This window comes from Engystomops pustulosus, chromosome 1, assembly GCF_040894005.1.
Source record: "Engystomops pustulosus chromosome 1, aEngPut4.maternal, whole genome shotgun sequence".
NCBI lineage: Eukaryota > Metazoa > Chordata > Amphibia > Anura > Leptodactylidae > Engystomops > Engystomops pustulosus.
Window position 1 is genome coordinate 199,731,555 of NC_092411.1, and position 26,596 is coordinate 199,758,150.

Here is a 26,596-nt window from a genome sequence, read left to right on the forward strand (position 1 = left end):
TGTTTTCTTCTTAATAGTTGTTTTCCTTTTAAGAATTGTATAGTCTCCACAATAATTTTGGTTCTTCTGATGATAGGTTGTCTCTTTATTTGAGCGGTTTTAACTCAAAGTTGCTTTGGTTCTGGCCTATCAAAAAGCAAAAGGAAAAAGTTTTTTCTTCAGCTTATCACTCAGGAATTTGGCTGGTATATTGATGCACCCGAACACACAGATGGGTCCTCTCGATTTGAACTAGATTAGAATCGATGAGTGAGGTTTCAGCACCAGGGAGGATAAACATTTCCCAAAAGTTAATAAAATAAAAGGTTAAAAACCTGAAAAAAGATTAGTGTGTCTCACTCAAAAATGACTTGCTGATGCTTTTCGGACAGTAACTAGTCCTTACTCTTAAAACAAAAACAAATTGCGTCCAGCCCACCCACAAAGCTCTTGGACTTTGGATTACTTCTCCGTGCTCTGGGAAACCATCGGTTCAACAGCATACACAAGGGAAAAAAAAAAAAAAAACAGCACATTGATGGAAATCCATATGAAATAGAAGCTTTATTTCATCCAGATAAAAATCCAGGCATCACGATTATGAACACTGCAAAAAACCAATGTGTTTCGTTCTATCAGACTTAGTCATTTTTTGCATTTTTTCTGTTGTGCGCCCCGCATTCTTATACCGGATGTGCAATCAACGGGCACCTGAATCCATTGCACCTAATTGTATGTGAACTGAGAATGCTCAGTGTTCAACCTTCACAACTCTACACATAATTCAAATGTTTTTTCTCATTTGTTATAATCTGTATATGTCATATGGCATCAGGACTCACCTAGGACAAGGGCACGCATATACAAATCAGTGAACCATTTCAAAACACTTAATGTTAGGTCGCAGTTCACACTATTGGGAAGATGACATGAGCTGTATAGAATGACATATAATCTGTATGTGTTATATCGCATCAGGACTCGCGTAGAACAAGGGCACGCATATACAAATCAGTGAACTATTTCAAAACTCTTAATGCTAGGTCACAGTTCACACTATAGGGCAAATCACATTTAATATATGTCCTCCCATATAGTTTTATATCTATATTCAGGAAGTGCAGTGGTCTTCCACCACCGGGCTGCAGTCCAAAATCGGGCCATGGAACACCCGGTCCTTGGCCGCGGCCAAAAGACCTAAAAATACAAAACTCTCTACTTGCTTCCAGCGCTCTATTTCTGCCACGGCTCCAGGTTCCTCTTCTCCCCGGCTTCCCAGCAGATGGCAAGAGTCACGTCTATGTAAGGGGGCATTGCGGGGGGAATTGCTTTTTTTGAGGGCGCTCTGCTTTGGACATTTTATTAATGAGTAGTTGCTGTATTTCCCACACTAGGCTTATTCTCAAGTCAATGGGGCAGATTTATCAAGCTGTCTGAAAGTCAGAATATTTCTAGTTGCCCATGGCAACCAATCACAGCTCAGCTTTCATTTTACCAGTGCTCATGAATATTTTAAAGGGGAGCTTTGATTGGTTGCCATGGGCAACTAGAAATATTCTGACTTTCAGACAGCTTGATAAATCTGCCCCAATATGTTTCCCAGTTACTTGTGGTAAAGTAAGGTGCCTCTGCTTATACTCGACATATTCTTATGTAGTATATGTAGCATAAAAAGGGGGGCTACAGAAAAGGGGGAACTATAAAGAGAGGGAATACAGAAAAGGGAGGGGGTTACAAATAAGAGGCACTATAAAAGGGGCTACAGTAACAAGAGGGGGTTACATAAAAGAGCGCTATACAGGCAGGCTGCAGTAAAGGGTATTTTAGATCGGGGCTACAGGAAATGACAGATTATATGGGTTGGATTTAGATATGGGGTATTTGCTATGTACACTTTTTTTTTTTTTTTTCCCCAGGGACCACGGTTCTGGTCCCTGAAAATTATTTTAGGGTGCAGCTGCTCCCCAAATGCAAAAAGGTTGGGGACCACTGAGTTGGTGTATTAGCTCTGCACTACCTACAAAGATGAAGAAAACCATTCATACACACATGCAAATGTAACTTGATAGTACCACCAGTTATGCCATTATGTTTGATGGATGTGACTACTGGTTATAGATATAGACCGGAGTGTTGGCTAGTGCACAGGTTTTATTTTTTTTATGGGTGCTAAGGGAACAGCAGAAGTGTGCATTTTACTGGCCAAATACAATGGGTCAGTGTCCATGAGGCTTATGTGTCGTTGGCATATAAAGTTTGCATATACACTGCATTTCGGCCACTCTTTTCTATTCAGGAACAGGACTTGCAATGTTCAAATTACCAACAGATAGATCAAACCCAGCACTCATGCACACAGATGTTATTTTTGTCCGTGTGCTAACGTATGTTGGTTCTATTTTAGTAGCAGAACAGTGCTCCCGCAAAATTCATGTACAATAGGCGGTTTTCCATTTTTACTGTGTAACAGTAAAAAAAAAAACCATGCTTTTGCATGTTGGATGCTGGCCTCCTGTAAATGGAAGTAAATGTTAGATGAGTCAATGCTAAATGTAAGCTCTTCAGTTGATGGTTCAGGTTGAAGCGTTCTTCTTTCTTTAAAAGGGCGTATTAATGGAAACATAAGTTGATGTGAGCCCAGCCTGATCTCATGTGTTTATAGAACTATCCGTGGTGAAGTCGACGTGTGTACATAACAGACTAAAGCCTGTTGTCCACAAATTAGTTTGGACCACCAAACTTGCTCCGTGCAATTGTAGTATTTGCCTGGCCAAAATCTCTGAACTGAGCATGTCAATTCACTTCAGTGATTCTATTTGCGGTTTAGGCCATGAGTGAGATGAAACAATAAGAGTTAAACAATAAACTAGTTAAAGGAAACCTACCACTTGAAGTGGCAGGTATGAGAGGGAACTACCGAGCACCAGCTCAGGGTGAGCTGGAGCTTATTTTTGTTAGTGTTTTAAACCGCAGTATCGCGGTTTAAAACTCTTTTTAAACTGTATGGCTGGAGCTGCTTCGGCGCAGGGAGGTAAGTGCTCGGTGCTTGCCATGCGCGCAACCGTGCACGCGGCTACATAGGAAGTGAATGAGAGCCACGCGTACCTCCCTGCGCCGAAGCAGCTTTGGCCATAAAGTTTAAAAAGTGTTTTAAACCGCGATACTGCGGTTTAAAACACTAACAAAAATAAGCTCCGTTCCCTCTTATATCTGCCACTTCAAGTGGTAGGTTTCCTTTAAGTGGAATTTCACTCCATTAAGCTGAGGCAATAGTTACTCGGGATAAACTTTGAGTAAAGGAGCTTTCTGGGAATTTAAACTACCTAAAATAAATTAAAAGAAAATACAGCTTACTGATGCCTTTTGGGCTTCCTGCACATGAATGTTTTTGGTCAGATCCCACGGACTGAGCACAGTTCAGTGGACAGGAATCCTTGCTTCATGTAGAGGGGATTTGGGGGGAGGGCAGGGAGACAATGTATTGCCTGTGAAGCCAAGTCAGGGACCAGGGACCCCAAGACGCGCTAGCACAATAATAAGAATTTGAAAGTATATGGATAACAAATATAAGATTACCATAGTCGGTGCCTGGATCTATGAGTAAGAGTCCCAATAGATTTCCTAGTCTAGCTCCCCAGAGTCTTTCACGGCACTCTGTATTTTAATATGATATACGTTTGTATTCTCGTTGTCCCACCCCATACACATCCTGAACCTTTGAGTACACCTATCTGACAGATGTCCTCTTATGTGTTGTATATTGTCAGTCTGACTGGCAAGTCATACCAGTCAAGGAATTGCTGCCGTGTCTCCAGCCACACATGCTCTGCTAGTGTTGGGTATACCAAGCTGTCACCAAAGAGAGGACATAGACTGCCTGTATAGGCTTCAGTCTGAGTGTTGATGAGAATTGTCACCATTCGCTGACAGCAAGCAGAGCTCTAAATTATGAAGCAAAATGACAGCTAGTTGAGATAAAAAGCAAATTGCAAGAGGAATTTATATCGTATAACAGTCCAATGAAGCAAGTACAGATGTTAGAGGTTGTTTGCATTCAGGACAAATCCCCACCAACTGTTCATCATGTGTTTTTATTATGCTGTTCCCATGTATTTGCATGAGAGGTCTGCTGATTGAGTTAGTTTTATGCATGTTCATTACTTGCTATAATATATAGTTTGTATTTGTATCCGTGCGTGCATTGAATTGGATTGTGCAGATAAGTACAATACTATGTGTTCTTCTCGCCCAGCTTACATTACATGCTGAGGTTTCATCCTTTTAGTGTAAGCAGAATAGTTGCTGGTGACAGATCTTTGTGCACAGCTGTGCAGACCAATAGACACGAGTGATCTCCTGCAGTCATTGGGCTCAGGCTGGAGCATCCTTTATTAGTTCCTCCCACTGTGTCAAAAAAGAGGGAATAATGTTTGAACGTGTGATTTTGGGGACCGCAGCATGTGACCAACCATAATGTTATTGAAGACTGAATTTTCCATCTCCATATTAATGTTAGAAACCTATAAAACCTAGTTTTTTTGCCCCCTTATATTAGAATTACAAACATTCAACATAAACATAAGTGTTTTGTAGTGGTTTTTCTAATAGGAAATTTATAGGTGGTATTACAATAAAGTTTCAATTGCTACCTACAGAAATTGTATTTAAAGCTATATTTGTGTTGCACAAACAGATGACGCTTCCACTAATGTGGCTAATGGCAAAGGAGCTTCAGAAAGTGACAAAAATAAGCCGAACAAAAATCCTTATGATGGACCAATGCAAAATGGTTTAAAGAAAAAATCTAAAGACAAATATAACACCAACAACTTTAAAGAAGACCTGGAGAGCGAGGAGTCTGCTTCGGATGCAGGAAGCGTTCTGGATGAAGACTACAGCAGTGGGGAAGAAACAATGGAGGAGGAATATAAAACTAGAATTGTCAGCTTCTTGCAAGATGCTTCACTGGATGAGCTCTCCCTTATCCCCCAGTGCTCTTTAAAGAAAGCACAGAGGATCACAGAGCTCCGGCCCTTCCATTCCTGGGATTCTCTGGTAAGTTTTCACACTACATAACTTTTTTTTTTTCTTTTAATACTCCTTTTATGCTTATAGGCAAGAGGTGTCTACAATCTTAGAGAAGGCATTGATGGGTGGCCTTTCCTGAGTAGGCTAACACTAGATTCATCCTAAGCCAATAGCAGATGATATAGTGTCATATGACCTAATTTTGAATAAATTAAGGGGTGATTTTCAGAAAAATCCAAGCTGATTGGCTGGCAGTGCTGTCAGTCATTCAGAAACCTAGAAACTTGGTTCAGAGCTCTGCTGAGGCAGACATTACAGCTTTACCTTCAGAAGGAGAACTTTGCCAGTCTCTTATTAGCTACTTTTGCAGAAAAGTCCAGCAGAAGGCAAGAATGTGGCAGCAGGATTTTTCCTTCTATTGTGACTGCTTGAAGAAGCAGCTTGTAGGGCAGCTCCATGCTTCCAGATGCCAGCAGGAATTGTTCTCATTTTCCTCTACAGCAGCGTTTTCTCCTCATTTTAACTGCTTCTTTCTCACCTGTAAGTGAAATTTATGTTTGTTCTGCCTGCTGATTGCTGTCATTTTCTGAGAGAGTGTCAGATTCCTCGTTGCCTCAGAACAATGAATTTTTGTCATTTGGATAGACTAACTTTATGTTGGTAAGTTCTTTTAGTTTTCTAAAGCTTTTTTATTAGTTTTCTTGCTTTTAAACATTTGTGACTGTAAATTTGTTTGCGATAGTTTGTTTCAAGAATTTACAAGTATGTCTTAATACAAAAAAAAATATGAAGTGTCTTCAAAAGCGGCCTTGTTGTGTACCATATGTATTGTGCTGTATACGTATAATTTTTGTGCAGATTGATGCCATGTCTCGCAGTGTGATATAACAAAACACTTAGAGACAAAGGTAGGAGTGGAGAAGTGGGCATTCTTTGTAAGTGTGATGGGTAATCGCACCAACTTTTACAGTCCCATCAGACTTTTTTTTTTTGTTTTGTTTTTCTTGTAATGCTTTTAACATGGGGACAGAAAAGAGGGTACACAGGAGATGTAATTGCTAAAGCTGCAGCACAGAGTCACAGGCTGCTCCGTGCACACGGGAAAAGAAACGTTTTGCCTGAAGCTTTTGGCTGCTCTGACAACATCTGTCTATTAGACAGCTCACAGCTAAACTTGTTGGGCTTCGCCTCAGCTAATTCTTTGTAAAAGTATTTGCTAAAGGGCTGCTGTTCCCTTCTGATGTCAGTCTTTTATTATTTTTTTTTTCTCCTCTCCCCTTTGGCGAGGGGATAATGTTGTAAATGCTCTGTAGACCTGCTGTGAATTGACGGGGCTTTTTTTTTTTTTTTTTTTACTTTTATTTGATTAAACTTGTTACTTAACATCTACACCCAAATATCCTTCGGTAGTTGTACGTACATGCCCAAAATCATGTTCCAAAGGCACAGAAAACAGACAGCAGATGTTAAGCTGCCAAGGAATGATTATGTGCTATGTGTGTACTGCATGTGTGGAAAAACACCTTTTTATTATACGTTTTGCAGAATTTACCATTCTGAAGCATGTTAGACTTCTATCTATATGTGTGTGTGTGTGTGTATATATATATATCTATCTATCTCTATCTATCCTAATATAATTGAATATGCTAGTTATGAGGATATAGAGAGATATATATATCTCTCTATATCCTCATAACTAGCATATTCATTGTTCTATTCAATTATATTAGGATTGCTATATGGCAGTGGAGCTCCCCCATAAGGTTTCATTTCCAGTACATAGATTGTGGTATTTCTATCATTCTCTCAATTTTGCTGCTTTTGAAACGGTCCTCGTTTTTTTTCAACAATATATTTTGAGTTTTGCATGGCGTGTAGCCCGGCTTCTCGGCCAGGTGTCTTGAATATTATATTCCTAAGATTTTCTGGGATCTTGCAGACCGGTAGTATAGTGATTCCTTTAAATCCATGCAAGTATCCCATTGTCTAATAGGGGCTTGGTGCATCTGTTAAGATATTTCCAGGTGTCCAGCTCTTAATGCTCTAGGTGCTAGGATGTCATCAATATTACCTACACAATCTGGTAAGCTTATGGATAAAGTATTACGAAGCTTACTTACATGAGGCTTATACTAATGCTTCATGTTGTCATCTTTTGTAAATTTATCTAGAAGGACTTCATAAATCACAATCACAAGTTTTGATTTGCAGTCGGTTTTCAAGGTGATGCTGGTTTAATACATGTCTTCATTGTATGGTTTTAGATTTCTGCTTAACAGTTTTTTGGCTAGGAGCATCCTTGTAACCTGTTTGGCCTCACAGATCATGCCGTTTTATTCCTTACAACTATATTTTCACCAGGCAGCAGTGCTTGTGGTATTACCTACCTCTTGTTAACTTTGATGTCCTAATGGAGGTGCAGGTTATGAGGGGTATGCAAGAGCAGACAATCGCCTGAAATTAATTGATTTTAATCCTGGTAAAATGCTATGGGGTGGCATCATCATCCAGGTCATTGAACCAGGAAGAAATGGCAAAGCCTTTGGTTTTTGCTGGATCCTGAGCAGTGGTGAGTACACCTGACAAGACCACACCAGTTCTGGGTCCTGTTCTGCTCCAGCATCCGGAGCAAAGTGAGTTATAAAGGGGGAATCTAGCATTGGTAAGCTGCTCTGGGCGCTGTATTAATATAAACCTGGAACCATACTATGCAGATCCATTATTAATTATCTGGTCTCCGGACTCTGAATGCAGTATTTGGTTTCTGGTTGGTATTTATTTCTCTACTGTGCTGTTATTTCAGGGGTGGCATTTTGTGCTGTACTGTGGTAGTTGGTGCTTCTAGGATGCTGGTTATCAAAGCAGCCCCTTGAAGTTGAGTGTATGAATTAGGCCCTTGGACCAATAAAGGTTTTGCCTGAGACCAGGAATTGTAGAAATGGTGCCATTACTCCTTAATTTTCTGAAAACATTATTAACGTTGTTAGCAGTAGTATTGCGTATGTATAATTGGCTTTTTTTTGTCCTCGCTGTGCAGAGCCTAACATCATAGTGTAGGAGGCCAGAAGACTTGCACTTGATGGCTCTTACACCCTTAGTTTCTTTTTTTTTTTTTTTTTTGCCTCCTTCTGGCCACAACCATCTCGTGAGTCTCTTTCCACCTTGCTACTGTTTTTACAGTTTCTGTACATTGTACATAGTCCTTGTAGTTACTTGACGGTTAATGAATGCAGTATGGAGCTGTAATACAACATGAGCTAGAAGTATGACTCTGTATACACCCAATTCTACTAGTGTATGAGTATTATACATGACATAATTACATCTGATCTGAACTGTGTCTAGGCATTACCTGGAATGAAGACTAAAGGGAGATCATTTCCTATCCAAGTAGTTTTGATTGAGTAGGTTTCTACAAGTCATTAATTGTTTGCCATCTGCTTATGTGTGAGTAACCTGCATTTACAAGTACAGAACATTCCTAAATGGTTAGTCTACAGGATCAAATGAATGTCCTCATAAATGTATGTAGTTTGATTTAGCATTTTGGGGTTTGTGGCATCCTGCAAGCCCAGTTCCATAAAGGGAAATGGTCACCAGATTTGTCCTTATTGAACTACAGGCCCCCTCAGATGGGAATATGAAATTCTAGTATTCCCCTCTCATTTTCCTATAAAACATCATGTGAAAATGAAAAGACATGATTCCTGAGAGTTGAGTCTGCAGGAGTAACCACTTCTGATGCCTCTTCAGTTCTATAGCGCGTAGAAAAATGTCTTTGGCTTCATATTAAGAATCTTGTCTTCATGGGAATACCCCTTTTAAGGGGGCACTGACCATGATTGACAACAATATTATGGAAGTATGGACCATGTCTGGCAAAATTATGGAGAAACTGACTAGGACTTAAAACATTATGGAGGCACTGACCATGGATGATATCAGCGGCTCTTTTCAAATCTCTTGTTGGACATCAAGGTGTCGGCGTAGTGAATATGAAAATAGTGCGTGAGAATAACATTCCCTGCATTGTCTGCTTGCTACCCAACCCGAAATTTGAAACGAGTTTGTGAGTTCTCCGGCTCCCAGAACTCGTCTGTCTCCATCCCGGAGGCGTGAATAAATTATATTACTGCAGATTCTGGTGGTGGTCTGCAGAGAGGGTTAGAACGTTTCATAGGTTGGCTAGAAATGTCCTTAGTGGCAAAACTCCTTTTAACTATATTAATGGATACTGTATCTGACCAGTGACCTACTTTATGAAGATGGCTGTAGAGGTGTGAAGGGGGTTCAGAGCTTTTTGTACATTCATGTTGGCCCCCCAATATCAGGAGTGTGTGTGTGGAGTGTAGTCGGAGTCCTCTGAGTAGTTCCACAGTTAGTTACTTGGAAATGCAAAAATAGTTGTATAGTCTCAATATTTCTCAATCTGGTTGGGCAGTGTAGCCGAACAAAAGAGATCTCTGAAGAACGATAAAGTGTGTGGTGTGAATAAAGGGTAGTAAAGAAAACTCTCTGCTACGGAGTGTGTGTAGTGTTACCCCTATGGGGTTAAAACCTTACTCTGGAAACTGCCTACAGTGGTAGACCTGATGAAGTGTCTACCAAGGACTTATAAAATGCCATTTGATCAAGGTTGTAACATTTTCTCCAATGTGTGTGAACTAGACAAGTCTCTTATCCATAAGATGATTGTGATTGTAACATTTCTATCAGAATTTTGGACCATTGGACCTACAGTATAATAGTTGTACTTACTGTCGGTTCCTTTTTCAGCTACTTGTTGTCTCTTATCTGCAGTCACGTGATTACATTTTTTTTTTTTTTTTTTTTTTTTTAAATCTTGAACAATTCTTTGAATAAACGTTTGATGCCTAGTAATAAATGGAAGACCCCAATGAACACTTAGATTTATGTTAAATCCTTTTTAAGCATTAGCCACTTTCTTCCAGCTTCCCCATCTGCGTGTTTTGGATATACCGCAAAGCCCTTAAGTATCCTGTCAGTCTAACATGCCATGGCTACTCCAGAGACTGCTGGAGAGGAACAGTTATTGTAAAGCCATATGTAATGTATATCTAGCTCTATCAGAAAATAGTCATAGAGACATGCCTGAGGACTCGTGCAAGATTTCAGGATGTGCAATTGAGATCCTTAGATTTCCTTGTCTTAAGCTAGATGGATTCCATCTTGCTTGTCTTCCATATCCAGGGCCACTTGTTGAAATTGTTAGACCCCACATTTTTGCAGCTTTGAATATCCTTGTCGTACATGTGCCAATTTACAACATAGGAAAACTAGTAGTACTGCTATCGACCATCCGGTGGGTCTAGTCACAAGTGAGGAAGCGGAGGTCACACTTTGGGGTAGGAAATGGAACACGGCTCTGCGATATATGGGTGGGAACAAAGAGGGTAATGACTTTAATCCTGAGGTCGTAGGGGTCTCGCAATGTATAGGAGTGGTGATAAAGAGATAATAGTACATAGTAATGTACAAGACATTTTTGAGCTTGCCGCTCACATGGACTGGTAAAGGTAAAGAAGCAATGTCTTCTGTTTAGTCCGGTGCATGTGTCATCAAAGAGGCTTTATTGAAAGAAAGTAAGGTGTGACCGGCACTCCAATCTGCTAAAATCTTTCTTCATTCCATATCCATTAAAAAGAGGAAATTACATTGCACAATCCAGAGGACCTTGCATCCTGTAAGCTTGTTCTTTTCGTTCACATGCTATTTTTTTTTTTTTTTTTTTTTTTTTTTTTTTTTTTTCACGAGCTTTTCATGGATCAGGGTGGAAGTGCCAGGAACTTGGAGCAGGCCCAATTGCTGATCCATGTTTGTGTCCTAGAATTTCTCTTTGCAGTCTATGGAAATGCAAAAACAGTGGATGGCACACAGATGGAAATGGGCATCATCAATCCATTTGAACCCAACACTGTAGAAAATTCTTGTCTACATACTTGGGCAAACAGAAATGGGAATCCTATGTAACCATGCTCACTATGCTGACCAATGCTCCTGTTCTCCTGGCTCGGTTAGGACGCACTCAATGTTAAAAGTTATTTACAATGTCGTCTACGCTAACAAATTTTAATAAGAGTTGTCTAGCCAAAAGCCTAAGAATTTGTATACTCTAAGAAAATTCAAAACGTAGATTTGATCTTTATTTTTACCCTTTTGCTTAATATTTATTTCTGTGCAGGTTAATAAAGTGAACAAAGTGAACACTCTTTCGATAGATTTGATCTGGGACTGCAAGATATTGATTAAAGAAAGAGAAGTGGTCTTGAGGCTTATGAATAAATGTGAGGATATTTCAAGGAAGCTAATGAAACAAGTTACACAAATTACTGAAGATGGAGAAAGTGGATGGAATGTGGAGCAACCTTCTATCCTCTCAGAGAGGTGATTCCGGCAAAATGGATGCAAGAATATTAGTGGTGTGATGAGATCCCCATCCCCTTATGAATGCTAATAACTAGTTAAAGGGATTAGTAAGATACCGCTGGTGTCTTTTCATTTGACAAATCTTGCTTGCACCCTGAACACATGATCTTTTGTACCTAAACTTACTACACATACTATATCTAGGTTATGTATGCATAGTACAAATTTACCATGGGTGTATTTGCTGTGGAATTTGTAGATAATCCACAGCAGAAATCTCCATATTAAACAGGTTTGTGAGGCTAGCAGCTCTACACGTGCATTAGACTTTATGCAGGGAGCTCTTCTGCCAAAAGTAGGTGCTATGTGTATACACACTAGACTAGCATTCACACAACAGGTGCCGAGGCCAATAGGACATTGTAAATGTGATAAGTTGGGACATTCAGGGAAGGTTTACATGGCATTACTATACATGTGTTGGGAAATGTTTTGCATGTTGAGAGCATGTAACTGATTCGGTTATGGATTCCTAAGAGGTTTAAGATGACATGACATAATCATTACTTCCTGTCTATAGCCTGGTGCTTAAACCCTACCAGAAGATTGGTCTGAATTGGCTCGCTCTCCTGCACAAGCATAAAGTGAACGGCATTTTGGCAGATGAGATGGTTAGTATTGTTTCACTAGTATGATTTCAGAACCATCTTTTAATGTCTGTTATTTTGTTAACAAAACAGTAAACTAAACCAGCCTAACATTTGGATTCTGTTGCTCTAGACCAGTGGTTCTCAACCTTTGTAATACTGTGACCCCGCAATACAGTTCCTCATGTTGCGGTGACCCCAAACCATGTGATTCTCTGCAAAAACGCAATAAAATCGGGGCCTTTGATGGCTTTAGGTGACCCTTGTGTTTTGGTTGTTCGACCCCCAGGTTGAGGACAATGTAGATGCCCTAGACAATGTAGATGCCCTAGACAATGTAGATGCCCTAGACAATGTAGATGCCCTAGACCAGTGATGGCGAACCTTTCACCGGCTGAGTGCCCAAAAAGACACCCAAAACCCCCTTTATTTATTGCAAGGTGCCAACCAAAAATTAAAGTGTAACTTACTGCTCCATGTTCTTCAACAATCATATTGGCCTCCTGAAGACAGCAACACAGTAGAAAGATGGAAAATTTGCATGATTCTAGATTCTTTCCAGTGTCCCTCTGTAGACCTGTAGGGGCCAGCAGGAGGTCCTCCAAAGATAATTTGGCCCTGTCTATTCATTCTCCCTCTTCCTACAGTCCCAAGTAGCAAAGTAAGTATCAAAATATGACCGAAAGCAGCATATTTTAAGTTGCTTGGAACTGCAGGAAGATTCTTCGAGTCCTGTCTGGTGTGCTGGGGTGATGGCCTGGGTGCCCACAGAAAGGGCTCTGAGTGCCACCTCTGGCACCCGTGCCATAGGTTCGCCACCACTGCCCTAGACAATGTAGATGCCCTAGACAATGTAGATGCCCTAGACAATGTAGATGCGAAATGTATACCTGTCCTCTACAAAGAAGGGGTCAGCTGAAGATCTTGGCACAATTATTGCAGAAGATTTCATTTTGCTCTTTTTAAATCTTACTTTGCAGGGGCTCGGAAAAACCGTTCAAGCGATAGCTTTCCTTGCTCATCTTTACATGAATGGAGACGCTGGCCCACATGTTGTGGTGGTTCCAGCCTCCACGTTGGGTTAGTAGTCATCCCTTTACTTCATCACTAAACTTTAATGTGCTTAATACTGTGCATGTCTAAAGAGTTTATTCTAAAGTGTGTGTGTTATATAGATCACTTGAAGTAAAAACTCATAACAAGCATATAGCAAGTATAAACGTATTATTCATAAAGTATCCCACAACATTGTTTCACTTCGCAGATAACTGGGTCAGAGAGTTTAATCATTGGTGCCCAGATCTGAACATCCTGCTATATTATGGTAAGTATAGTAGTCTTTTACATAGAGCCTCACAGAAAGTTTACATTAAGCTCTGATGTCCTGTTGTTCTTTTTGTAGGTTCTCAGGAAGAAAGAAAGCATTTGCGATATGACATCTTAAATAATGTGATAGAATTTAATGTTATTGTTACAACGTAAGTGTTTCTTTTTTTCCTAGTTATTGCCGTTAGCTTAGTGTAATCGAGACAACAGGGACCCCTTGTGGTGAATAAACCTCATAACATCTGTAATTTTAGTTGGTTTATAAAGTGTGTGTGTTATTTGCAGGTACAATTGTGCCATTAGCAGTGCTGAGGATCGTGGCTTGTTTCGGCGGATCAAGCTGAATTATGCCGTGTTTGATGAAGGTCACATGCTAAAAAATATGAGCTCCATCCGCTATCAGCACCTTATGACTTTAAATGTGAGTGTCACTGACCATCCATCATTTATAAAGGGAATTTACGCCACGCACTTGTAGCCTCTTGAGTTTTGCCTTTAAACATCAAGGCCATTCATTTGACTTAATTCATTTCTTTAGAGGAGCAAATCTGAACTTGAATGCATATGAAGTGTTCATGACCTCAGTAAATTACACTGCTCCAACAAGCAGGCTTTTTCCAGTTCGCCCGGTCAGATCCTGGTCTACAATATATCAGTGTCAAAGTCTGTGTCTGCACTTGAAGCACTTGCAAGCTGTTTGATGCACACTAATCTGTAAATATTAGTGCTAGTACAGGATTATATTTGCATTGGAATTCAGCATTAATCATAAATGTGGTATTTTTGAAGTAGGTGAAATATGAGATTGTTATGCTGCTGGGCCAAGAAAATTATTTGCTGTTGAGGGTTCATTCCTCAATCTATATTACACAATTTTTTTAAATTTTTTTTTACATTTTAGCATGGTGCACATAGGAAAGTAGTGACACTTTTTTTTTTTCTTTGTTATGTTCCCATGTATAAAGTGGCCTCATTTACACAAGAAGGAGAAAATAACACAAAAAAAACGAGACTGCAGAGCTGGGCTTTTCAAATTCCTTAGCACTTTACAGATTTTCATGGAACGTGGTTAAATAAAATAAGACATTCGGAGTAACAGTCATATGAAGCAATAGAGGGAGGTCTTTGTTGGCGAGGGGTTACAGTCTGAGGATGAGGGGGTGACACGAGTTATAAGAGCTTGTATAATGGTCCAGCCATTTTTATAAGGGGATGGAAATTAAGTTATCTCCTTATTGTCTGCTTTTCCCCATGGTCATATTTGAAGTAGATGAAGTAGAGGTAGATGCATTTTCGTGACGGTATGCTTATATCTATAAAACATTCATTTGCGAGATGCTTTGAAATATGTGCTTGTTGTGAGATGCTGTATAACATTTTTAACCTCTTTCCATCCTGCCCAACAGGCCAAGAATCGCTTGCTGCTAACCGGGACCCCAGTCCAAAATAACTTGCTGGAACTCATGTCTCTGCTAAATTTTGTGATGCCTCATATGTTCAGCAGCAGCACTAGTGAGATCAAGAGAATGTTCTCTTCCAAAGCGGTAAGAAACGCTTACAATATTCATAGAATTATGGTCAGTTTTTTAGTGTAAACCAGGCCAACTAATAGGAGGTGCAAAGTTTTATAAAGAGTGCAGCATGAGCAGACTATGTAGCCTTTAGACCTGGGCACAGCATACTTAGTCCTACTTTCAGACACTTTTGATAAGTGTGCCTGTGTTATTTACTGCATCATTGGTTAAATATACTCCTCGGAAATGTGAAGGTGTATGTACATAGTGGATGTACAATCATGGATTGTAATGTCTCAGTATGGATATGATGGTGCTAAAAAATATTTATTATAAATTTATCATCCGAATGTACAACTGATTCAGTGTGGTTGGCCTGTGTTTGCACGTGCAGTGGATATTAGTACACAGTAGTACATAATAAGACTCATGAGTGCCATCTATTGGTGGAAATCTATATACCATAAAAAATTTCTGTATGCTATGGTGTATGCTCTATATTCTAAACAAGTATTTGTTACATGATGTAATTAAATAGCTCTGTTGTTGTGGTGTTTGCTTCATCTGCATCAAAGTTGCCAAAATGAGTTGGTAGTTCTTGGTTGGAGTAAGGTACACACAGGAGAAGCGCTACCAAATTACATTTAGGCCAGCCCCACAAACACTGAGGGTAAAGACTACTGTAAATAAGTGTTCTGAAGCTGCCTTGACTATATATAAAATCTTTGAACTACAAAGTACAGATCTAGAGCAAAGTTGTGTAATTTTGTTGATCAGTAATTCTATAATCTGTTTAACCCTTACAAGACTTGGTCCTTTTTAGTTATTGTTTTTTCCAAAAGCGATAACTTTATATTTTTAAAGTTTTTTTATGTTTACAGAGATGTGTGAGGGCTTGATATCTACTAGACAAATTGTACTTTTTAAATGCGCCATTTAATATTCCATACAATATACTGGAAAGCTGGAAAAAAAATCAAAGTGCGGTGAAATTGACAAAAAAACAACCACATTTGTGGCATATTTTTGTTCGCTCTGTTTTTACTTCTTTTTTTTTTTCTGTGCTCCAAATGACACCTCCTCTTTATTCTAGGGTTGATTCAATCACAAGGAAACCAAATTTATATAGGTTTTAGTAGATTTTTCAAAAGTATGTCTTTTTCACACTTTGGTGTGCAGACCTACATGGTGTCAGTTTTTTGCGCTATGAGCTGGCATATTAACTTCAATTTCGGACCTATATGACTTTTTGATCACTTTTTATACAAATATTCATGGTTTGAAAAATGGCGAATAGTAGCGGACATGTTGGACGTTCACAGCCGGAATAATCTTTTTTTATTTTTGATAGAACGGGCATTTTCGGTCATGGCAATACCTAACGTGTATGATTTTTACTGTTTTTATTTTTTTGTTTTTTAACCCTGGAGGGTCTGATTGCTCAAACTATATACTGCAACTCTACTGTATTGCAGGACTCTCTGAGACTGTAGGCTGCCTTTAATACCGATCGCCACCCTCCAATGACATCATGGGGGGGGGGCAATTGGCCATCCAAGATGGCAGTGCCCATAGGCAGCAATGTTGCCGTGCTGTGGCCAGGTTCAATCTCTGCATTTAAACGCTTAACTGCAGTACCAGGTGGGTGTCAGCTGTATTATACAGCTGGCACCCGCTGTGTATGGTGAGAGTTCAGCCTGTAAGCTCTCTCCATACTCCCAGTGCACTCGCATGCCAATGTCGGATGGGCCTGCTAGTAGGGAATCACATTCTTCTACTTGCAGTCCACAAAGTGCACATGGTCGTGTGCGCGTGGCCCAAGTCTGTGAGATATCTAGATGTATCCTGTGACATCATGTGCCTGGCCCATTGAAGCCTTTGGAGAATTTTAACTTTGTTTGACCAGTTTGTGGCTGGAACCTTTTTGTTTTCTTTTAATTCTACTTTATTAACTTGTCACTTAGACGGATAATGTACTGAAATGTTACAAAGCGTAGACTGAAAGGTCTTGGGACTTCTATGCCAAAAGTTTTGTATTCTTTATGTCAGACTGGGTTTCTGGAATGAGTTCTTTACAAAGGCCATCGGGTCCAGGCTTAGCAGTTGTAAAGCGGTTTTCCTGACAGTAGATGGCGCTGTAGGTACTTATATATTCCAATGTTGTCCAATCTGTCTATTTAGAAATCAACTGATGAGCAAAGCACTTTTGAAAAGGAGAGAATTGCCCACGCAAAGTTGATCATGAAGCCATTTATTCTCAAAAGAGTTAAAAGTGAGGTAAGAAATACTGGAGGTTCTGATATTTTCTTTGAGATATATGGTATGGGTCTATGAAATGCTTGAATCCTTCAAACATGATGTTTGAACTTGTACTTTCTGATAAGCACTTTAGACCCCTTTCAAGGATTATATTAAGTGCCCCCTTAACACCAAGCATGGCTTACAAGAAGCCTAATAACAATCATGTGGGATTAAGCCAAACCAGTATATGTATTCCAGAAGGAACAGATTCCCAACTGTAGACAGCACAGTTTTGACCTGGTTAGGTCTCTTCAGTACCGTATAGGGAACGGGTTTGGCTGAGTGAGAACTTATTTACTGGCTTTCAAGGAAGAAAAAAAGAGGCATTATTTTCCATTTCACCCCTTGGAAAATGTATTTTCATATTTCCCAGAATCCCCTAGTCAGGCATCAATTGCCATTAGTCTCCACACGCCTTTTTAAGGCGGCCTTTATTGGCAAACTCTCCATAAGGAGAGCTCTTGCTTCCAGACCCTAGGGATTACATTCTTAAGAGAGATTTTTTTTTACATTATAGAGGTTTTTCATCCAGCCTTGTTAATATGTTAAATTGTTTCTGATTCCATAGGTCCTCAAGCAATTGCCTCCTAAACAAGATCATATTACTTTTTGCCAAATGTCTAAGAAGCAACAGCAGCTGTATGATGATTTAATGGTTAAGCTGAAGAGATCTATTGAAGGGCCAGGTACAATAATACTTATGAAGTTCTTATTTTTCTAGCCACAATTGCAGGTTAGTCATGATTTTTATTTTTTCTTTCAGAGAAAAATTCAGAGCTTTGCAATGTAATGATGCACTTAAGAAAAATGGCCAATCATCCCTTGCTACACAGGCAATATTATACAGCAGAAAAATTGCGCTCCATGTCCAAACTAATGCTCAAGGTAATCTATCCCTGTGCAAGCAGGTGAACAATTCTCCACAAATTGATCATTTATTTCTGGGTGATTAGCCAGGATATGTTCACATCTAGCAGAAATTTCTGTAATAGATTTGCTGTGAGTCAACATATCCACAGTCTGTACTTTAGTCTTTCCACTCTTGCTCAAACACCTATCGTATACATATGCAATGACTTCCCGGGACTTGGATTTCTACACAGGAGCCAGTATGAGGTGGAAGCACTATGTAGTCAGGGAGTGACATGAATTTCCACCTTCCACCTCATAGCTCTGCCCTAAAGGCACTACATTAAAACTGAAGGGGTGTGTATACCACATATTTGGAGCATACATATACATTATATTGTGTGCACATATAACGACACCCCCCTACCCTAAATTTATATAAACGTGAGAATGAAAAATTAATAACTTCTAAAATAGACTCTCAGAAATAGAATTTCTGTCAATAACAACCCATCCACTCTACCTTGGCAAAGATGTTCACAAAATTAGCTGAAATTAATTGAAGCTTTTGTTGCAGATGTATAGAGAAACTAGAAACTTCTAGAAATCCTCAAGGTTCTAAAAGCTCCTTGTATGAACTCTGAGCATTCATTCCTTCCTTAGATTTTTTTTTTATTGGGTTCTACTCGGGTCATTTGCTGGGCCCTTCTAATAGCTCTATTTTTTTCTGAAACCAATTTGTCCTTGGCTCTTGGTTGTCTGTTGGCAGAAAGTATTTTTTATTTTTTTTTATTTTATTGTTAATCGCTTACTATTTTATTGTCATACTTCAATCCATAGGAACCAACACATCGTGATGCCAATCCTGATCTCATCTTTGAAGACATGGAAGTTATGACAGACTTTGAGCTCCACAGACTTTGCTCTGAATTTTCAAGTCTCTCAAAATATAGACTTGAAAAGGCACTGCTATTAGATTCTGGAAAATTTGAGGTTCTTGACCAGCTGTTGTCTGACATTAAGAATAAGGTATTGTGATCTATTGTTCTGTTATTCCTTTTCATTTCCAGTTCCCTTTTCAGTTATTACACTAAGGTTGCAATCACACAACCGAATGGGGAGGGGTGGTAGCAGTGCATTTCTATGGAGGCGGGAGTGGACGTATATGCTGCATGTCGGTAACCGTGTGGGCATACGTTCATCTAAATGCAGCGTTTCTGTGTACATGTGCAAATAGTTGGCTTCAAAGTACATATTAGGTCACATTTACTAAGGGTCCGCACGGCACATTTTTCGTAAGGTTTACCGACTATTTCCGATTTGTGCCGCATTTAAGTGGAGTTTTTGGCGCACATGATCGGATTTTGGCGCAATCGCGCTGACTTGCATGTGATACATCTGGGGTGTGGCCGACGGACAAACTGCAGGTTTTAAAATTCAAATTGTGTCGCAAGACAAAGCACTCGTACACCGGTGCTTTGTCCCTGAAAAGGGAACTGGAAGAAGGTGAACTCCGGCGGACCTCGGTGGGGAAGCGACACATGCAGGAAAATGGACACTTGATCTTGAAGAATCGTGCCAAACTTCATCCTCATCGGACATTATATGGTGACCGGTTCCAATAGCCCATGCTATACTGATTTTAAAAGTATCTTCGTTCTGATCTCCTGGCTTCCTGCCACCAGCATGCAAGACCCTGAAGGAGGGGAAGCTGTAACCTGTGTGCCTGTGTCTGTCTCCTCTCCTCCACACTCATGCAGCTCCCTTGCCTTTCCCAGGGGAGGGAGGGGGATGACTTGGTCGAAAGGGCGAATTCATGAGGCTACATGGGCACGCACACTCTCCACATGCTGCTGACAAGGAGCCAAGTAATGAAAATGAAACTATTATAAACTACTGAAATGATTCAAAATGCCTAGAAGGGCATTTTTAAAATCAGCATAACATGGCCTTTTGGAATCTGTCAGCAGCTTAAAGGGGTTATGCCACGAAACAATTGACTACAAAAAGCTGCCAAAGAGGTTAAAATATTTCAAAAATCTATTTGTAATGGTTACCTGGAATTAAAGATACCTTTCTATTTGTTACTATGATGCTTGTTCAGCCTCTATTCTGCTCCACACAGAAGCATATGTGGGAGGGGCCAGGCACATGCACAGCACTGACAGTGGCAGTTATTCCACACCTCAGTGCTATAGAGCGCTCAGCCTTCAGAGTCTCCTTCCACCTGCTGTGCTCAAATAGTCCCTGCATTTCCTGATCCAATAGAAGTCCAATAGAAATGTGTCATACGCCCCAAGTGCACCAAAAAAAGTTGGTGCAGTCTGTCAAAGCAGTGCAGGGGGCACCAGATTCATGAAGAACGTGCGCCAGAAATCCTGAATCTGGCGCCCCCAGCACACTACACAGGACACTGCACACAGTACACATGTACTATGTATTCTCACAGCAACATGGTCGGTCAGGCTGACATGCATGGCGGAAGTCTAGGTGGTTGCAGGGGAGGCAAACCCCACGTGTATCGTCACTCCAAAGTGCCACTTACCCCTGAGGAAGTCACTTTGAAGTGAGGATACGCATGGAGTTTGCCGTCCCTCCATTTGTCTAGACCTCCGACATATTTACACTTTACTGTCCGCGTGACCTAACGCGATGCTGTGAGAATACATTGAATTGCTCTTCTTGTATGCATTGATTGTACAAAATTAGGTGCAATAGTTGTTTTTATGACTTTTACTAATAAACTTTTGTATTTTTGCATGTTGATTGAATCTCTTTCTGTGTATTTTGTAAGGAATTGCAACCAAATCACTAGAGTGATAGATAGATATGTGATAGATAGATATGTGATAGATAGATATGTGATAGATAGATATGTGATAGATAGATATGTGATAGATAGATATGTGATAGATAGATATGTGATAGATAGATATGTGATAGATGTATATGTGATAGATGGATATGTGATAGATGGATATGTGATAGATGGATATGTGATAGATGGATATGTGATAGAGAGATGGATATGTGATAGAGAGATGGATATGTGATAGAGAGATGGATATGTGATAGAGAGATGGATATGTGATAGAGAGATGGATATGTGATAGAGAGATGGATATGTGATAGATAGATGGATATGTGATAGATAGATGGATATGTGATAGATAGATGGATATGTGATAGATAGATGGATATGTGATAGATAGATGGATATGTGATAGATAGATGGATATGTGATAGATAGATGGATATGTGATGGATAGATGGATATGTGATAGATGGATAGATGGATATGTGATAGATGGATAGATGGATATGTGATAGATGGATAGATGGATATGTGATAGATGGATAGATGGATATGTGATAGATGGATAGATGGATATGTGATAGATGGATAGATGGATATGTGATAGATGGATAGATGGATATGTGATAGATGGATAGATGGATATGTGATAGATGGATAGATGGATATGTGATAGATGGATAGATGGATATGTGATAGATGGATAGATGGATATGTGATAGATGGATAGATGGATATGTGATAGATGGATAGATGGATATGTGATAGATGGATAGATGGATATGTGATAGATGGATATGTGATAGATAGATGACAGCTTCTCACATGTAACTGATCTTTAGCTACTTCCCTGCTAGTCAGGCACAGGGGCCCCTTTGCAGGAGAGCAGGGTAGCATGGAGGGACAGTGAATGGAGGAGAGTACAGGAGGAGGACTGCATCAGGAGAGGTCAGAGCTCAGCCTGTTACTTGTGTTATCTCTGCAGCCTCCTGTGTGACCTGACTAATGGTGGAGGGAGGAAAGGGCTGATACATTGCTATGATCCATGTTAGGGGAGGACTCCTCTGAGCAGACATGTCTGGCTGCAGTTACCTTGTATCTGCTGCTGTAGGCTCCTGTGTAGCTGGTGAGCAGTGGCCATCACAGCACAATCTCTGCCCCTCCTCCTCTCTCACCTCCTATTGGCTGCAGTGTGTCAGGTGATCTCTCGGTGTGCAGAGGAGCTGTGAGCCCGTGGAGTGATCTGTAGTGGAGAACAGCTGACTGACTCCCTGTGCGCAGACTCGGCCAGATCAGCTGTTGCTCAGGACGGGACACAGCTACCACCGGGGGGCGCCAGCAACCAGAACAAAAGGAGTTATCTCAGTAAGCCTGCAGATTTTGTAATAAGTGTAAATGGTGAAAGTACTTTTAACAATGCATTGGACCCAATTACAGCAATGTGCAATGGTGACACAACCCCTTTAAAATTACATTCCTGGTTAGTTTTTTAACCAAAATTTTTTTGTGACATGAGACTTGATTAGAAGTATTTTATTTTAAATTTTTTTTTTATATATACAATTATCAGACAAATATTTTAAAAATGTGGAAAAAATATTTGTCGGTTTTCCCATTCACATGTTTTAATAAGCTGTAAAATTGTATATAGTTTTTATAACACATTTTGATGTGTGGCACCAATCCACACTGCACACCAGGAAAAGATAGAGCATGTTCTATCTTTTCCTGAGTGTGCGGCCATGCGCCGCTATTTCCTATGGAGGAAGGAGGGGTCACCTCCTCCTCCTCTCCAGCACACGGCGGGCATATCGCGTGTGGATGAAGCCTTGGCTAGATCTGTTGAGATCTGTATTTTCTACTGCAATTTTAAGTAAATATCTCATGCTATCGGGATTAGATCCAATCTCCCATTTAATGAAACCCGAATTGTGTTTATAGATGCCACGGTTCAGGAGATATGAGTGTGTAAAATGGGACATTGGGGTGTGGGGGTGTGCACAAGGTGTGTACAAATATAGCCATGAGTCATGAAGGGGTTAATTTGTCTTTCAGCAGATCGGAATAAATTATATGACTTATAGGGTGGCATGGTGGTTAGCACTACAGCCTTGCAGTGCTGGGGACCTGCGTTCAAGTCTGCAGGTTAACATCTGCAAAGTTTGTATGTTCTCTCTGTGTTTGCGTGGGTTTCCTCTCCCACCCCAAAACATACCAGTAGGTTGATTTAGATTGTGAGCCACATTGGGGAAAGGGACCGATTTTGGCAGGCTCTGTAACGCTGCGGAATCTGTGTGTGCGCTATATAAATAAAGGAATTATTATTTATCTTGATACACCTGTTGCTATGCCACATATTGTTAAAATAACCTCTAACCAGAATATGTAGAGGTTTTAGGTTATTTGTGTAAAATCAATCCAAAGAAGTCAGATCTGTTTTCTCCAAAGAAATTCTTTTGGCTCGTCCAGGTGGTCTTAAATTGTATTCTTGTAGAACCTTGTTGCTGTTCTGGAATGAGTGAATATATACATTTTAATTTTTTTTTTTTTTTTTTTGCAGGGCAGCAGAGTGGTTCTATTCAGCCAATTCACCATGATGTTAGATATTCTAGAAGTTTTCCTGAAACATAATCAGCATCGATATATTCGACTAGATGGGAAAACTCAAATATCTGAAAGGTACTTAAATTGTATATTGCACTTCTATTATTTCTACTTATTTTAGACAGTGGCATATTGTTCAGAGCACACAAGCCATTTTGGATTTAAGTTATAGTTGTCATTTGAGGCAGATATCTTTTGTGGCTTCCAATTTTTGTTGTAATTACGTACAGAAGACGTTAATCATGCCAATCATGCCCCAAGTGTGCAGTGATGTTCTGCTTTGTTGTAGCCTATACAGTTTGTAGCAAAAAAAAAAAAAAAAAAAAAAAAAAAAGACCTGCCCCAGAACTCAACCAGGCATATGTTATGCCAGAGTAGGAACTATTAATACTGATACACAATGCACCAGCTCTAGATAAATCCCCCTCCCCACAATTTCTATCGGTTTGCTTTGTAAATTCCTTTCTGCTTCATTACAATATAACACAGCTGTAATCTGTAGTTGCTGCCCTGCCACAATGACTGCAAATTTTAAAACCCCAGATATGAGATTGTGTGAATTCTTAAAGTTGTACCAGATGACTTGCTCTCTTATACTTGTTTCAAGTCAGTTTCCTGTCCATGCTGATTTGTCTGTGTATCTTATGCACAATTAAAATGTAACCAGAGACTTTTTCATTGCAGGATACATCTCATAGATCAGTTTAATAATGACATGGATATATTCATATTTCTTCTATCCACGAAGGCTGGTGGTCTTGGCATCAATCTTACATCAGCAAATGTTGTAATTCTTCATGACATTGACTGCAATCCTTACAATGACAAGCAGGCGGAAGATCGGTGCCACAGAGTGGGGCAGACCAAGTAAGTGCTTGCAATAATTAGGTGATGACCTGCAGATGCTGCAGGGGGCGTGACCACCAGGAAGCACATAGAGACAGCCAGCACCAGGAGTGTCACCTCATTAAACAGTCAGTCAAGCACTGGGGGTGTGGCTGTGCATCACACTCATGAATAAACTGGACTGCTGAATATGATGATTTATTGGACATCTCTCAGGTCATTTTCATACAGCTTTAGTACCTGAGTTTACAGGCATGTAGAGGGACAATTAAGGGACAGAGGCAATGCTTTCTAATGGTAGTCTATGAAAATATATTTAGTTTAGGGGGTTAATTAGCTTGACAAGTTCCTCTTCTTTAATATTGTATATAAAGTAAACCTACCACCATGGATCTACCTATTAAGGTAGATCGGGTGGTAGGTGCATCTATTGGACGTGGGGATAGCCCTTTTAAGGGCTAATCCTAACGTCCCCGCAATCTTTTTATAACTTATTTTCCTAATATGCAAATTTTCTACAGAGGCTACTGGGACGTGGAGTAGCCGGAGCTGAGGCCCAGTTGCCTCTGTAGAAAATTTGCATATTAGGAAAATGATCTTTGATCCTCCCTCTAGATATCTTCGGCCACAGCTCCTCATAGCTGTGCGCCGAAGATACCTGATAGGAGTATGATAAAGCTGTACCCTGATAATCTAAGCACATTGTCAGTACACAACATCTTCAAGCACTAGAGGGATCATGCAGTGTCTGCTTAGCAAGTCCCTGCCCACTCTGGAATATTACAATGACCATCAGTGAGTAATAGGAGCTAAAACACCAATAAAACTGAGTAAATTGTAAAGTAAGGGGTTAAAATGATCTTTATTGTGTAAATATTATTAGGGGATTAAAATTTGAGAACTTTATTTCATACCCAAACCCCTTTAATATTATAAGAATCCTGTATCTTTAGTAGTGTACGTTACTTAGTTCTGAGACTTTGAAGGTGCATTTGATGGTCTACTGTCATAGCATTATTACCTTTTAGTATTTGTACATGATATTAACGAAGGTCATCTCCATTTTGCAACAACATATCTATCAGTCACTCGTTATCATAACCTATTTTGTCATGGCGCTAGCATATATAGCCATTTACAGGTGTATAGGGTAAGGTTTGTACTTTTCCCATAAAATGAGCTACTTTTAATAGTTTTTAACTATTGCTGTATTTCTGAATCTAAATCACTTTTTCCCCATATACACATCTGTTTTTGAAATATATGTAGAGATAGAGATATGCATTTTACACTCATTAATCAACCTACTTCTCAAAAGTGGTGGTTTCCAACTAAATGAAAGATAAAGTACCACCCTTTACGATACTTGCCTGTATCTAGAGGAACTCCATTGGGATGCATTAAGATGCTGGATGTCTAAGAAAGCCGATTGCTTTTGAAATTCGTCAAGACTCTTGACTCCGTGGACTGTCCGTACTTAGTTGACATCAACATACTTTTTAGATGTCTGTGGCATTTAAATGATGCAGCTGAGATCACCCTGTGATGTCATCGTGGAGCGGCGATTGGTCTTAGTCAGACCCAAGGCTACGTGGTTTCTGAAGATTCATTACAAGGAGCCAGTGGCTCATTGTAATAAATCCTATGTAAAAATGCCATATACTGCAATACAGTAGTATTGCAGTATATGGTAAGAACAATCAAACCATCCAGGGTTAAAGTACCCTAGAGGGTCTAAAATATAAATTATAATAACATAGCCTATTCTATGCAGATTTTTGATATTGGAACTTGTCACATCTAAAAATGACATCCCTGGGGATGGGTTTACTTTTAAGGAATGAGCCATTGATCCCTAAAAGGGAGGCAATGTCTTATTAAAGGGAATATGTCAGTAGTTTTAATACCCAACACTGTCTGCATCTTTGAAGTAAAGGCCCTGGAAATCTGTGTAACCACCTCCTGAGCACCACAGTGGATCTGTATTGGATCTGTATTAATCCACACATTTCAACATGTGGGTCAATACCTACCCCACAGTGTATTCTGTTTTTATATCCCTAGTAAAAAAGATTATCACCTTGTTTGTGGACCATCCCCATTGTGCCAGAAACACAAGATTTTGCATGCCTGTGTGTGTGCACACTTTGCAAGTAGCCGAAAGAATGTGTAAAGTGCATTTACATTTCATTATATTGATTTGTAGCTGAACTTGAATTCCTTGTAATGAATTGGTGTGTGTGAGAGCGTTTCAATGTACGGCTGCCTAGCACCGCCCTCTGTGTTCAGGCATCTGT

General features: G+C 39.8%; 1 protein-coding gene across 3 annotated transcripts in view; it reads left to right on the top strand.

Annotated features, from left to right (window-relative positions):
- Nucleotides 1-26,596, top strand: part of SMARCAD1 (SNF2 related chromatin remodeling ATPase with DExD box 1) — a 61,438-nt gene that overhangs the window by 32,676 nt on the left and 2,166 nt on the right. Inside the window, exons 9-22 of one of the 3 annotated variants that reach the window (XM_072117830.1) lie at nucleotides 4,673-5,034; nucleotides 11,213-11,415; nucleotides 11,978-12,068; nucleotides 13,025-13,124; nucleotides 13,309-13,368; nucleotides 13,447-13,522; nucleotides 13,656-13,791; nucleotides 14,777-14,914; nucleotides 17,066-17,161; nucleotides 17,754-17,871; nucleotides 17,949-18,070; nucleotides 18,875-19,063; nucleotides 23,410-23,528; nucleotides 24,138-24,320. In XM_072117830.1, the coding sequence (XP_071973931.1) occupies nucleotides 4,673-5,034; nucleotides 11,213-11,415; nucleotides 11,978-12,068; nucleotides 13,025-13,124; nucleotides 13,309-13,368; nucleotides 13,447-13,522; nucleotides 13,656-13,791; nucleotides 14,777-14,914; nucleotides 17,066-17,161; nucleotides 17,754-17,871; nucleotides 17,949-18,070; nucleotides 18,875-19,063; nucleotides 23,410-23,528; nucleotides 24,138-24,320 (1,993 nt within the window). Of the gene's footprint in view, nucleotides 1-4,672; nucleotides 5,035-5,312; nucleotides 5,668-11,212; nucleotides 11,416-11,977; nucleotides 12,069-13,024; nucleotides 13,125-13,308; nucleotides 13,369-13,446; nucleotides 13,523-13,655; nucleotides 13,792-14,776; nucleotides 14,915-17,065; nucleotides 17,162-17,753; nucleotides 17,872-17,948; nucleotides 18,071-18,874; nucleotides 19,064-23,409; nucleotides 23,529-24,137; nucleotides 24,321-26,596 lie in introns of those variants that run through there. The other 2 variants (XM_072117840.1, XM_072117847.1) reach the window with 2 other exon arrangements.